Source organism: Macaca mulatta, chromosome 14 (assembly GCF_049350105.2).
Source record: "Macaca mulatta isolate MMU2019108-1 chromosome 14, T2T-MMU8v2.0, whole genome shotgun sequence".
Taxonomy (NCBI): Eukaryota; Metazoa; Chordata; class Mammalia; order Primates; family Cercopithecidae; genus Macaca; species Macaca mulatta.
In genome coordinates, this window is record NC_133419.1 from 6174024 (window position 1) to 6186809 (window position 12786).

Consider the following 12786-nt stretch of genomic DNA (forward strand, 5'->3'; position numbering starts at 1 on the left):
AAAAGTGTCAGGTGGTTTATTTGAAGTTTTTCTACTTTTTTGATGTAGGCGCTTATAGCTATACACTTTCCTCTTAGTACTGCTTTCACCGTATCCCACAGGTTTTGACATATTGTTTCCATTCTCATGTCTCAAAAGATTTTAAAATTGCCTTCCTGTTTCGTTGACTTGTTTTGTGGCCCAACATGCGGTCTGTGTTTGAGGACGGTTCGTGTGCTGCGGTAAGAATGTGTGATCTGCAGCTGCTGCGCCAAGTGTTCTGTCAATGTCCGTTGGGTCTGTAGTGTACATTAAGTCCTATGTTTCTTTGATTCTCTGTCTGGATGATTGATCTGTCCAATGCTGAAAACGGGGTGTTGAAATCTCCGGCTATTATTGTATTGGGATCTCTCTCTTTAGCTCTAGTAATATTTGCTTCCTATATCAGGAAGCTCCAGCATTGGGTGCATATGTATTTACAATTGTTATATTCCCTTGCTGAGTTGACCCCTTTATCTAAATTATATAATAACCTGCTTTGTCTCTTTTTATACTTTTTGTCTTGAAATTGATTAGTTTTCTCTAAGTTTTGCTACTCCTGCTTTTTGGGTTGTTTGCATGGAATATCCTTGTCAATTCCTTTTAGTCTATGTGGTTTTTGTTTGTTTGTTTCTGTTTTTGTATTTTTTTTTTTTTTTTGTATTTTTTAGTAGAGACAGGGTTTCACTGTGTTAGCCAGGATGGTCTCGATCTCCTGACCTCATGATCCGCCCACCTCGGCCTCCCAAAGTGCTGGGATTACAGGCTTGAGCCACCGTGCCCGGCCTAGTCTATGTGTGTTTTTATAGGTAAAGTGTTTCTTGTATGCAGGAGATGGTTGGGTCTTGTTTTTTGATCCATTCATCCACTTTTTTTTTTTAATTTGATTTTTTAATGATACTTTTAGTTTTAGGGTACATGTGCACAACATGCAGGTTTGTTACATATGTATACATGTGCCATGTTGGTGTGCTGTACCCATTAACTCGTCATTTACATTAGGTATATCTCCTAATGCTATCCCTCCCCGCTCCCCCCACCCCACGACAGGCCTTGGTGTGTGATGTTCCCAACCCTGTGTCCATGTGTTCTCATTGTTCAATTCCCACCTATGAGTGAGAACATGTGGTGTTTGGTTTTCTGTCCTTGCGATAGTTTGCTCAGAATGATGGTTTCCAGCTTCATCCATGTCCCTACAAAGGACGTGAACTCATCCTTTTTTATGGCTGCATACATTCCAAGGTGTGTATGTGCCACATTTTCTTAATCCAGTCTGTCATTGATGGACATTTGGGTTGGTTCCAAGTCTTTGCTATTGTGAATAGTGCCACAATAAACATACGTGTGCATGTGTCTTTTTTTTTTTTTTTTTTTTTTGAGATGGAGTCTCGCTCTGTCGCCCAGGCTGGAGTGCAGTGGCCGGATCTCAGCTCACTGCAAGCTCCGCCTCCCGGGTTTACGCCAGTCTCCTGCCTCAGCCTCCCGAGTAGCTGGGACTACAGGCGCCCGCCACCTCACCCGGCTAGTTTTTTTGTATTTTTTAGTAGAGACGGGGTTTCACCGTGTTCGCCAGGATGGTCTCGATCTCCTGACCTAGTGATCCGCCCGTCTCGGCCTCCCAAAGTGCTGGGATTACAGGCTTGAGCCACCGCGCCCGGCCGCATGTGTCTTTATAGCAGCATGATTTATAATCCTTTGGGTATATACGCAGTAATAGGATGGCTGGGTCAAATGGTATTTCTAGTTCTAGATCCTTGAGGAATCACCACACTGTTTTCCACAATGGTTGAACTAGTTTACACCAACAGTGTAAAAGTGTTCCTATTTCTCCACATCCTCTCCAGCACCTGTTGTTTCCTGACTTTTTAACGATCGCCATTCTAACTGGTGTGAGATGGTATCTCATTGTGGCTTTGATTTGCATTTCTCTGATGGCCAGTGGTGATGAGCATAAAAATATGGAATGCTTCACGAATTTGCATGTCATTCTTGCGCAGGGGCCATGCTAATCTTCTCTGTATCGTTCCAAGTTTAGTATATGTGCTGCCAAAGCGAGCACAACTTTTTTTTTTTTTTTTTTTTTTTTTTTTTTTTTTTTTGAGACGGAGTCTCACGCTGTTGCCCAGGCTGGAGTGCAGTGGCGCGATCTCGGCTCACTGCAAGCTCCGCCTCCCGGGTTCCCGCCATTCTCCTGCCTCAGCCTCCTGAGTAGCTGGGACTACAGGCGCCCGCCACCGCGCCCGGCTAATTTTTTGTATTTTTAGTAGAGACGGGGTTTCACTGTGGTCTCGATCTCCTGACCTTGTGATCCGCCCGCCTCGGCCTCCCAAAGTGCTGGGATTACAGGCTTGAGCCACCGCGCCCGGCCGCGAGCACAACTTTTTGTTCTGGAAACAGGATCTCACTCTATTGCCCAGGTGGGAGTGCAGTGGCGCAATCTCGGCTCACAGCAACCTCCGCTTCTCAGCCTCGAGTGATTCTCCTGCCTCAGCCTTATAAATAGCTGGGATTACAGATGCGTGCCACTACCACCTGGCCAGTTTTGGTATTTTTAGTAGAGATAGTGTTTCACCATGTTGGCCAGGCTGGTCTTAAATTCCTGACCTCAAATGATCCATCTGCCTCAGCCTCCCAAAGTATTGGGATTACAGGCGTAAGCCACCGCTCCAAGCCCACTCTTTTGATTGGAGCGCTTAGCTTACTTATAGTCAATGTTAGTATTGATAAGTAGGGACTTACTCCTGCTGTTTTGTTGTTTTCTGTTTGTTTTGTGGTCTTCTATCCCTTGTTTTAGTGAAGGTGATATTTGTATTTCCTATTTCTTTTTCTTTTTTTTTTGAGACAGAGTCTTGCCCTGTTGTCCAGGCTGGAGTGCAGTGGCACAATCTCAGCTCACTGCAGCCTCTGCCTCCCAGGTTCAAGCGGTTCTCCTGCCTCAGCCTCCCAAGTAGCTGGGACTACAGGTGCCTACCATCATGCCCAGCTAGTTTTTGCATTTTAGTAGACGGGGTTTTGCCACGTTGGCCAGGCTAGTCTCAAACTCCTGACCTCAAGTGATCCACCTGCCTGGGCCTCCCAAAGTGCTGGAATTATAGGCATAAGCCACCACGCCCAGCCTGTATTTTCATTATTAAGTACACTGTCACCCAGCAACAAGCTGGACTGTTCTCTGACCTCCCTCCATCATGCTGAGGGGAGTCAAGCCCTTCTCCACTGATGCGATGTGCATTTCTCCCTTCCCTCTGAAGACGGCTGGCCCTCAGGACACCAGGAGGACAGCTCAGCTTCCCCACCGAAAATGCCTAGATTACTGTTTCCTTCCACAGATTGGGGACCCAGCAGAGGCAGTGGCCAGGCCTTGCCTGTCGTCTCCAGCACTTCAGGGGTGGGGCCAGAGCAGGCATCAGGCGTGGCTTGCTGGCTGTTCCTGTGAGGACCCAGGGATTCCCTCCCTGCCTGGGGCAGGTGCATTGTGGCAGAGCGGGCTCAGCAGCCCCATCCAGCGGGTCAACACGCAGTCATGGGACGCCTCGCCCTCAGGAAGAGCAGCAGCGTTGGTCAGCACAGAGAGGTCAGATGGAAGCCAGCACAGGTTCAGGAAGGGCCCAGTGCCCAGGCAGACATTCTGTAGGGCCCAGCGAAAACTGAAGGCACAGTCCCTTTTTTAAAATAACTAAGAATCGGCCGGGCGCGGTGGCTCACGCCTGTATAATCCCAGCACTTTAGGAGGCCGAGGTGGGTGGATCATGAGGTCAAGAGATTGAGACCATCCTGGTCAACATGGTGAAACCCCATCTCTACTAAAAATACAAAAATTAGCTGGGCGGGTGCGGTGGCACATGCTTGTAATCCCAGCTACTTGGGAGGCTGAGGCAGGAGAATCACTTGAACCTGAAGGCGAAGGTTGCAGTGAGCCGAGATTGCACCACTGCACTCCAGCCTGGTGACAGAGCAAGACTCCGTCTCAAAAAAAAAAAAAAAAGACTTAAGAACCTGAGGAAGACAAAAAGCACAGTGTGATCAAGCCTGGGGCCCTTTCTGACTGCACAGGCCACACGCACATAAAGCCGGCCCGGCCTGCAGCTCAGAGATGCATCCCAGGGGAGACATCCGCCTCTGCCCGAGGCCCCAGCCTTTCCCTGCGGGAGCCAGCCAGAGGGATGCCCAGGTGCGGGAGGACTCTCACAGTGGTCCGGGGGTCGGCATTCGCTCCACGGGGACACACGACTCAAATGCACACAGGGCGCGAAAGAATGGCAGCTCTGTTTCACAAAATTAAGTTTATAAATATTTCTCCACTGTACAAAGTTCTCCCAGCCCTGCCCACCCCATCACTGTTCACATTCCTGTTTTTAAAATCCCAATTATATTTATTTTTTAAATCATAAAATATATTTTTTTCTTTGTTCATATTTAAAACTATTTACAGGGGCACAGAGAAGCCGGAGTGGCCCGGCCAAGGTCAGGACGAGTCCGTGCAGGGGGATGGAGGGGGCGGGAAGAGGTGGAAGTAGCTCCTCTCGGTGGCGGGCGAGGGCGGGCAGCTGTCCTCTGCCGACAGGTACTGGCTGTGGGGCGTGGGTGGGGGCGGGTAGGGGTCTGAGTCCGAGTTCAAATCCAGGTAGTACTTGCTGGCCTTCCAGCGGCTGGCGCTGTAGTCACTGTCACACACGTCGGTGCTGCAGGGTGTCGTGGGAGGCGCCATTCCTCGAATGATGTAGGGCCTGAAAGGGACACACACAGAGGATTGGGATTTGGTAGGCACATCCGTCCTGGTGGGCACAGCAGCCTTGAGGCTGTGAACTTCGGGAAAGGCCTGTCCACTGGCCAGCTCCAGAAAATGCAGGCCTGACTCGGGACCCACCCCGCTGTGTGGCCGGGGCTCATCACTTACGCTCTCAGCTCACCCTCAACAGCCCCACCTCTACCATGGGCATGCCCGCACCTGCCCTGCAGCCTGCCAAGCCTGGGTCCTGGCAAGGCTGCCTCTGCGGAGAACGAGGCCTCCAGAGCCTGCTAGCTGACCTTGGCCAGGAACTGTCTTGACCTCTCTGAGCTTTAGTTTCTCATTAATAAAAGTGAGGGATTAAATAGTACCCATTTCAAAAGTGAAAGATACATGAGATTCTGCCTGGAAAGTGCTAGAAACAGTGCCTGACAAAACAGGAAACTGGACAACTGTTCCCCTAACATTGTTACTGTGTTGGCAAGGGATATGGTTTGGCTGCGTCCCCACCCAAACCTCACCTTGGATTGTACTCCCATAATCCCCACGTGTTGTGGGAGGGACCCAGCGGGAGGCCACTGAATCACGGGGGTGGTTCCCTCGTACTGTTCTCGTGTCAGTGAATAAATCTCACTAGACTTGATGGTTTGATAAGGGGAAACCCCTTTCACTTGGTTCTCATGCTCTCTCTTCCCTGAGTCCATGTAAGATGTGACTTGCTCCTCCTTGCCTTCTACCATGATTGTGAGGCCTCCCCAGCCGTGTGGAACTGTGAGTCCATTAAACCTCTTTCCTTTATAGTTACCCAGTCTCAGGTATTATTAGCAGCGTGAGAACAGGCTAACACAGCAACCAGTGGGCCTGGAATGCTCCCATCCTGAGTTCAAGCAACCTGACTCGCGAGATGGCTCCTGACCTCCCATCCTCCCAGAGGCTGCCTGCACCCAACTGCGGCCCAGAAACACCACATCCCACTGTGTGAGTCCAGACTCGGAACCGTGGTGTGTTTAGGAGCCCCTGTCCTGTCACAGAGGGGCTTGCAATGGGTGGGAAGGTGCAGCCAACACCTCGTGTTGAGAAAAGTGCAGCAGGCTACCCCTCCTGGGGCCCAGCTACTGCGAGGTCAGGCGGTGGGGAGGGACTGTGTCTCCGCGGTGGGGCCCAGAGCAGGACGCCATGAGCAAAGGCAGGAGGTGGGACAGGGGCCTGGTGAGACTGGCCTGCCCAGTGTGGATGTGACCATTCTGGAGACAGTGGTCCGTAAGGCTGCTGGGACAGACTATGACAGTTTGATATAATACTGAGGCATCAGGGAGGTGGCCAGACCCAGAGGGGTATGGAAATGGAGGCCGCAGTTCCGGCTCCCCAGCCAGGCCTGGGAGTTCGTGGAAATGGCCACTAGGTGGCAGGCGGCACCACACTCAGGAGGCCCTGCTGCTCCAGGGACCCAAGCAACGAGGCACGTGTGGCCCTGAGGTGGCCTGGCCCAGGCCCAACCCATCCCACCCCATCACCCCTGGGGGTGGGGCCTGGTGCAGCTGGCAGGTGGGCCTTGTTGGCTAACACCACTGGGTTAAAGGTCAGGAGGCTCACCCTGCCCATCCCAGGCTCTGATCCAGCCCCTGCGGAAAACAGCACACCTGGGTCCCACTTCTCCACACTCTCAGTTGCCCCTCCCCAAGCAGGGAGGTGGGGCCTGTGACCCCAACATGGGGAGCTCGGGGGCTGGTGTCTGGCTGAACAGCCCCGCTGGCTTCCCGGGCTCAAACAGGCCACTGTGGCAAGTGAGCTGCCCGGATCATCCTGGTGACATCACACGATTAGGGGTCCACAGTGGGTGCTGCAGCAGCCTTCACAGACTTGTCCCGTCCTAAGAGGACTGAGCCACGAAGAGGGGGCATCTCAATGGCTAGGGTTCCACAGCCGGCCTCACACATACAGTTGCACCCTGGAGCCCAAGTCCCCGGCCCCTCGACTCCACAGCCATCTCCCGGCTTAAAGGTAACCCCCACAGGAGCAAGCTGAAGAGCAGCTCAGAACACGGGGCTCTACTGGTTTCTGAACCCAACACGCAGTCCCCGCTGGGTGCATCTGGGGAGGCAGCCTAGTAGGATCGGCAGAGCAGAGGGAGGCAGGGCTGGGCCCAGCACCTGCCCACTAGACCCCAGAACCCCTCACCAGTGGCATGGGGATAAGGCACCTCTACCATGGGCTGGTGAGAACCCAACGGCCATGGAGGGCTGCGGGGGACGTCCTACCTGTACGGTCTCGCGGTGGCCGGAATGTTTGAAGAGTAGAACATGTCCATGTTGTACAGGGAGGGGTCCGTGGCCGGGGAGGGCGGCGGGTTCAGGATCTGAGGAGAGCCAAGCCAGGGTGACCCAGAGCCTCGCCAGCCTGGGCCTTTCTTCCTTCCTCCCACACCTCTTGGGCTTTCCTTGCAGGGAGGGCTTCTGGACCCCTGCTTCCCAGGACCCCTTCCTCTGGCCAGCTGGCGAAACTTGGGGATGGGAGGGTAGGCAGCAGCCACCTGCCCCGAAGGTCGTCTCGGTGAGAGGCAAAAGGAACCCCGTGCCCTTCCGAGTGCCTGCCTTGTGACCAGATGCTGGGCTGTGAAGGCAGGGACGGGACTTCGATCAGTCCCCTTTGTGGCCAGGCCCCAGCAGGCGGAGATGTCCCCACAGGCCCTGAGTGTCCCCCACACCAGTGAGCACCTCACCAGGCTCCTCAGGGACCTTCCCAGGAACCCTCCTTCTGACCTTTCCTCCTGCCCCTCCTCTCTCCATCACGCACAGTCTAACTCCTGCAATGACAACCTTGTTCCGAACACTCAGGGGCTCTGTGTCCCTGCTGCAGCCCTGACCCACACACGGAGGTCGCCACACTAAGGGAGGAGCCGCGGCCCCACTCCAAAGGCACCCCCTTCACAAGCGCCTGTGCTGGCACCAGCCCCAAAGCTGAGATAGTAAATAGACAAATTCACCATGTAAACCTGCCCTCCAGGGCCGGGCAGCACACAACCAGCCCTACAAAGGGATGAAGGGACCCCGGGCCCACACACCCACACAGGTCTGCACCTTCCACAAGTGCCACTGACGGCACCCCAACCCAACATGCAGCTTCCCAAAGGGTGCAGGGCTTAGATGGGTCTCCAAGGCCATCCTGGAAAGGATACAGCCAGGTCTGAGCTCCTGCGGAGTAATGGGAAGGGAACTGTCAGTTATGCCCGGAGGGACTCAGTTCTCCTAGGCCCCCTAGGGCGGTACGAAAGCACAGCCTTTCACGCCAGACAGACCCAGGTGAAGTCCTGTTTTACCACCTTCCGGCTGCAGCAGGATCCCCGGGGAAGGAATTTACCTGTCTCAGTCTCAGTTTCTTCATCTTTAAAATGGGCTCGACCCAGCACTTTGGGAGGCCGAGGCAGGCAGATCACTTGAGGTCAGGGGTTATGTACCAGCCTGGCCAACATGGTGAAACCTCGTCTCTACTAAAAATGCAAGCATTAGCCAGGCGTGGTGGCGGGCACCTGTAATCCCAGCTACTTGGGAGGCTGAGGTGGGAGAATCCCTTGAACCCAGGAGGCAGGGGCTGCAGTGGGTCAAGATTGCACCACTGCACTCCAGCCTGGGCGACACAGTGAGACTGTGTCTCAAAAAATAAATTTAAAATTAAATGAAATAAAACAATAAAGTAATAAAATGGGCTCCAGAAGGCCTGCTTCCTGGGGCTATCCTGATGGCTGCTGAGTAGCCTCTGGGGAGTGCCCAGGCCCCTCCCCTGCCCTTTAGGAAGCAGCACTGGGCCCTGCTCTTTCTGGGGAGGGTCCTTTTTGGCCCAGAAGGCCAGCCTGGCTATTTCTCAGGATTTGACCCCAACATCGGGAGGGCACGAGACTGGGGCGCTGGGGACGGTGCTTCAAAGCAGAGAGCAGGCAGTGAGGCAGCAGAAAGGGCTTCCTGCGGCTACCCAAGCCCCAGCCTATGGGGTCTGTTTCCAACTCTTCCCATGAACTTGATCAGACCTGGTTTCTCTCCCACATCCCAAGGCAGTTTGAGATTCTGCCCAAATCTGCACTGGGCAGATTTCTGGCAAGATCCACCACTGCAGTGACTCGGCAACGTCTCAGATGTCCAGTGAATCATGGCCATGCCCTATTCAATAAGGACTGGATCTCAGCCCAGGGTGGGGGTGGGGAGGCTCCACCTCGGCTCCTCTGCTATTCCTGCGTTGTCGTTGTTGTTTTGACTGAGTCTCACTCTGTCACCCAGGCTGCAGTGCAATGGCGCGATCTCGGCTCACTACAACCTCCGCCTCCCAGATTCAAGTGATTCTCCTGCCTCAGCCTCCCGAGTAGCTAAGATTACAGGCATGTGTCACTACGCCTGGCTAATTTTTTTGTATTTTTAGTAGAGATGGGGTTTCACCACGTTGGCCAGGCTGGTCTCGAACCCCTAACCTTAGGTGATCCGCCCACCTCGGCCTTCCAAAGTGCTGGGATGACAGGCGTGAGCCACTGCTCCTGGCCTATTCCTGCATTCTTAGAGTTCTCTGTACACCTCACTGTTCAATTCCTGCTATTCCAGTCCCTGGTAATAAGCCTGTAGACGGAACTTTCTCTGTTCAAATTCTTATAGAGTTTCTGCCTCCTGATAGACCCCAACTAATTCATGCCACCCAGAAGCCATCAGCAAAGAAACAAGCTGGATGCCCGCCTTTTGCTCATCAAATCTAATTATACCGCAGAAGAATTAAAGATGTGAATGTAAAATGAGAGGAGGAGGACATTAAGAGAGTGCGAAAATAAGTTTTTTTTTTTTTTTTTTTTTTTTTTTTTTTGAGACGGAGTCTCGCTCTGTCACCCGGGCTGGAGTGCAGTGGCCGGATCTCAGCTCACTGCAAGCTCCGCCTCCTGGGTTTACGCCATTCTCCTGCCTCAGCCTCCCGAATAGCTGGGACTACAGGCGCCCACCACCTCGCCCGGCTAGTTTTTTGTATTTTTTTTTTTTTTTTTTTTTTTTTTTTTTAGTAGAGACGGGGTTTCACCGTGTTAGCCAGGATGGTCTCGATCTCCTGACCTCGTGATCCGCCCACCTCGGCCTCCCAGAGTGCTGGGATTACAGGCTTGAGCCACCGCGCCCGGCCATAAGTTGTTTTTTATGATCAGAGTAGGGAAGGTCTTTCTGAGCATAACAACAACAACAAAAAATATATATATAAATACATATATATATACACATACACACACACCATAAAAGAGGAGATTGATAATTCCTTTTTTTTTTTTTTGAGACGGAGTCTCACTCTGTCACCCAGGCTGGAGTGCAGTGGTGTGATCTCGGCTCACTGCAACCTCCATCTCCTGCGTTCAAGCAATTCTCCTGCCTCACCCTCCCAAGTAGCTGGGACTACAGACACGCAACACCACACCTTGCTAATTCTCTATTTTTAGTAGAGATGGGGGTTCACCACGTTGGTCAGGCTGGTCTCGAACTCCTGACCTCAAGTGATCCACCCGCCTCGGCCTCCCAAAGTGCTGGGATTACAGGCGTGAGCCACCAGCGCCAGCCAAGATTGATACTGGCATGGTATAAATGGTAAAACATACCATAACCCAAATAAAAAGACAAAAAACTGGGAAACAAATATTTTCAACACATATTGCAGGCTCTGGGCCAATTTCCATAGTCTATCTGTATCTAAAGAGACCTCACAAATGAATAAGAGTATCAGCAACCCAATAGAAGAAGGACTTTGCACAAACCCTTCTGAGAAAAATAAAATGACAAAAGTTCTTTTTTTTTTTTTGAGACAGAGTCTCACTCTCTCACCCAGGCTGGAGTGCAATGGCGCGATCTCAGCTCACTGCAACCTCTGCCTCCCATGTTCAAGCAATTCTCATGCTTCAGACTCCCAAGTAGCTGGGATCACCATGCCTGGCTAATTTTTAAATTTTTACTAGAGACAGGGTTTCTCCATGTTGGTCAGGCTGGTCTCAAACTCCCGGCCTCAAGTGATCCGCTCACCTCAGTCTCCCAAAGTGCTGAGATTACTGCTGCGAGCCATCACGCCAGGCCCAAAGGTTCTTAAACACATAAAATGATGCTTGACATCATTCATAACAAAACAAATATAAATGAAGATCTCAACATGATACCATTTTTACTCTATATTAGACTGGTGGAGAGAAACAGTGCCAGGGACAGTTTTATCGGTGTGGCCCTCTGCTGAGAAAAGATGGACTGTCCCCCTCAGAGGGTCACTTGGCAAGAGTGGTTGAAATAGCCAAGGTTCAACCGCAGCAGGAGAGGGGACCCTGATGCCCTCCAGTGGGGGCCCAGCCACGCCTGACAAGGAGCGCTGTTCAGCCACCAAGAATGTGACAGCTCTGCCCTCGAAGCAGAACAAACTTCAGGGTGCGGGGGCAGCAGAATAGAAGGTGGTCGTGAGTTGGACGGCCTGGCCCCACGGCCTACTGACCAAACGACCCAGGCCAGTGGTTCATGCTCAGTTCTTTGGCCTCCTTGTTGCAAAATGAGGAAAACAACAGCACCTCCTTCCGGAGATGGATTACGGTAGAGTTCTAAGGCAAGGTGCACACGGCAGCTGGGAGCCTCCAAAATGCTCAGAACACCAGCTTTTACACATCGTTAGTAGCAAAAGGCAAGGCTCAATGTTGACTCTTCAGATGCTATCTTTTGGGCTTACGAAAACACACATGTCAGCCCAGGCACAGTGGCTCATGCCTGTAATCCTAACACTTTGGGAGGCTGAGGCTGGAGGATCACTTTAGCTCAGGAATTCAAGAGCAGCCTAGGCAATATAGTGAGGCCTCACCTCTACAAAAAACTTAAAAGTTAGCCCGGCATGATGGTGCACTCCTGCCGTCTGAGCTACCTGGGGGGCCGAGGCGGGAGAATCGCTTGAGCCCAGGAGTTTGAGGCTGTAGTGAGCCGTGATTGTGCCACTGCACTCCCACTGGGCGACAGAGCGAGTCTGTCTCAAAAACAAACAAAAACGCTTATGTCAATCTGAATGAGGCCAAAGGATCGTATCAGTATCTTGCTTACGATAGGCATGAAAGTCATGCAAGATGGCAGCAGTGGGGACACCAGGCAGAGGATAAATGGTCTGTGCTATTTTTCACAACTGCACGTAAATCTACAATTATCTTTTGGCTGGGAAAACACAGTCCACGCTCTTGTAAGCTTGCATGTGTACAGATGACCCCGGGGGACACAGAAGAAACACACCACAGGAGGCCATGCCTCGGGGGAGTCCTGCTTGGCGTCATGGGGCAGGGTCTCTTTGGACTGCAGGCTCTTCTGTACCTTTTGAATTTTGTACCATGAACAAATACTTAATGGATGCAAAATAACTTTGCTAATTTACAAACAGCTGGCTTCATGCAGAGTTTCTTTTAGGGGTAGGAAAATGTTCTAAAATTAACTGTGGTGAGGGTTGCACGCATCTGTGAATACACTAAAACCCACTGAATTGTACACTTTTTTAAGTGGGTGAGTTGTATGGTTAAACAATAAAGTGATTTTTAAAAATAGCTGGCTGGTCAGTGCCATCTCTTATTGCCTGGTAAGATCCTCCCAGCTCCCAGGGGAGAACAGAAAAGAATTCCTGAGCCTCCTGCTGTGTGCACGGGGACCCTGCTCCGGTTCTTGGCACTCCTGGCTGGTTAAGCTGGGTTGCAGCAGCAGGAGCAGAGAAGGGCAGTGGGTGTTTAAATTCTCGGCTTCTGACTCCAAGCTCCCTTTGTCCCTAAACACAGCCAGGCCCTGAGGCCTCCGCAACACTCACTTCCTATCCAGGAAACCAAGGATAACCCTCTTCTGCTCCTTCCTTCCCAGGGCCCACCACAGTCAGGTGCCATAAGAGGACAATACCCCAGGCCACGTGGCTCACGCCTGTAATCCCAGCACCTTGGGAGGCCGAGGCGGGAGCATCGCTCGAGTCCAAGAGTTTGAGACCAGCCTGGGCAATATAGTGAAACTTCGTCTCTACAAAAAATGTAAATACTAGCTGGGCATGGG

The 12786-nt window shown here is 52.1% G+C and overlaps 1 protein-coding gene and 1 non-coding gene across 5 annotated transcripts in view; both read right to left on the reverse strand.

The window, feature by feature from the left end:
* Positions 1–1970: 1970 nt before the first annotated feature.
* On the reverse strand, positions 1971–2077 carry LOC114672459 (U6 spliceosomal RNA). Its single transcript, XR_003722875.1, has one exon. It is a non-coding gene; the product is annotated as a U6 spliceosomal RNA (small nuclear RNA).
* Positions 2078–4283: 2206 nt separating this feature from the next.
* Positions 4284–12786, reverse strand: part of LRP5 (LDL receptor related protein 5) — a 143238-nt gene continuing 134735 nt past the window's right edge. For all 4 annotated transcript variants that reach the window (XM_028833138.2, XM_028833139.2, XM_077961922.1 and 1 more), the window contains exons 22-23: positions 7003–7100; positions 4284–4742 (exon numbers count right to left, since the gene is read on the reverse strand). In XM_028833138.2, the coding sequence (XP_028688971.2) occupies positions 4481–4742; positions 7003–7100 (360 nt within the window). In that variant the 3' untranslated portion in view covers positions 4284–4480. The remainder of the gene's footprint in view (positions 4743–7002; positions 7101–12786) is intronic.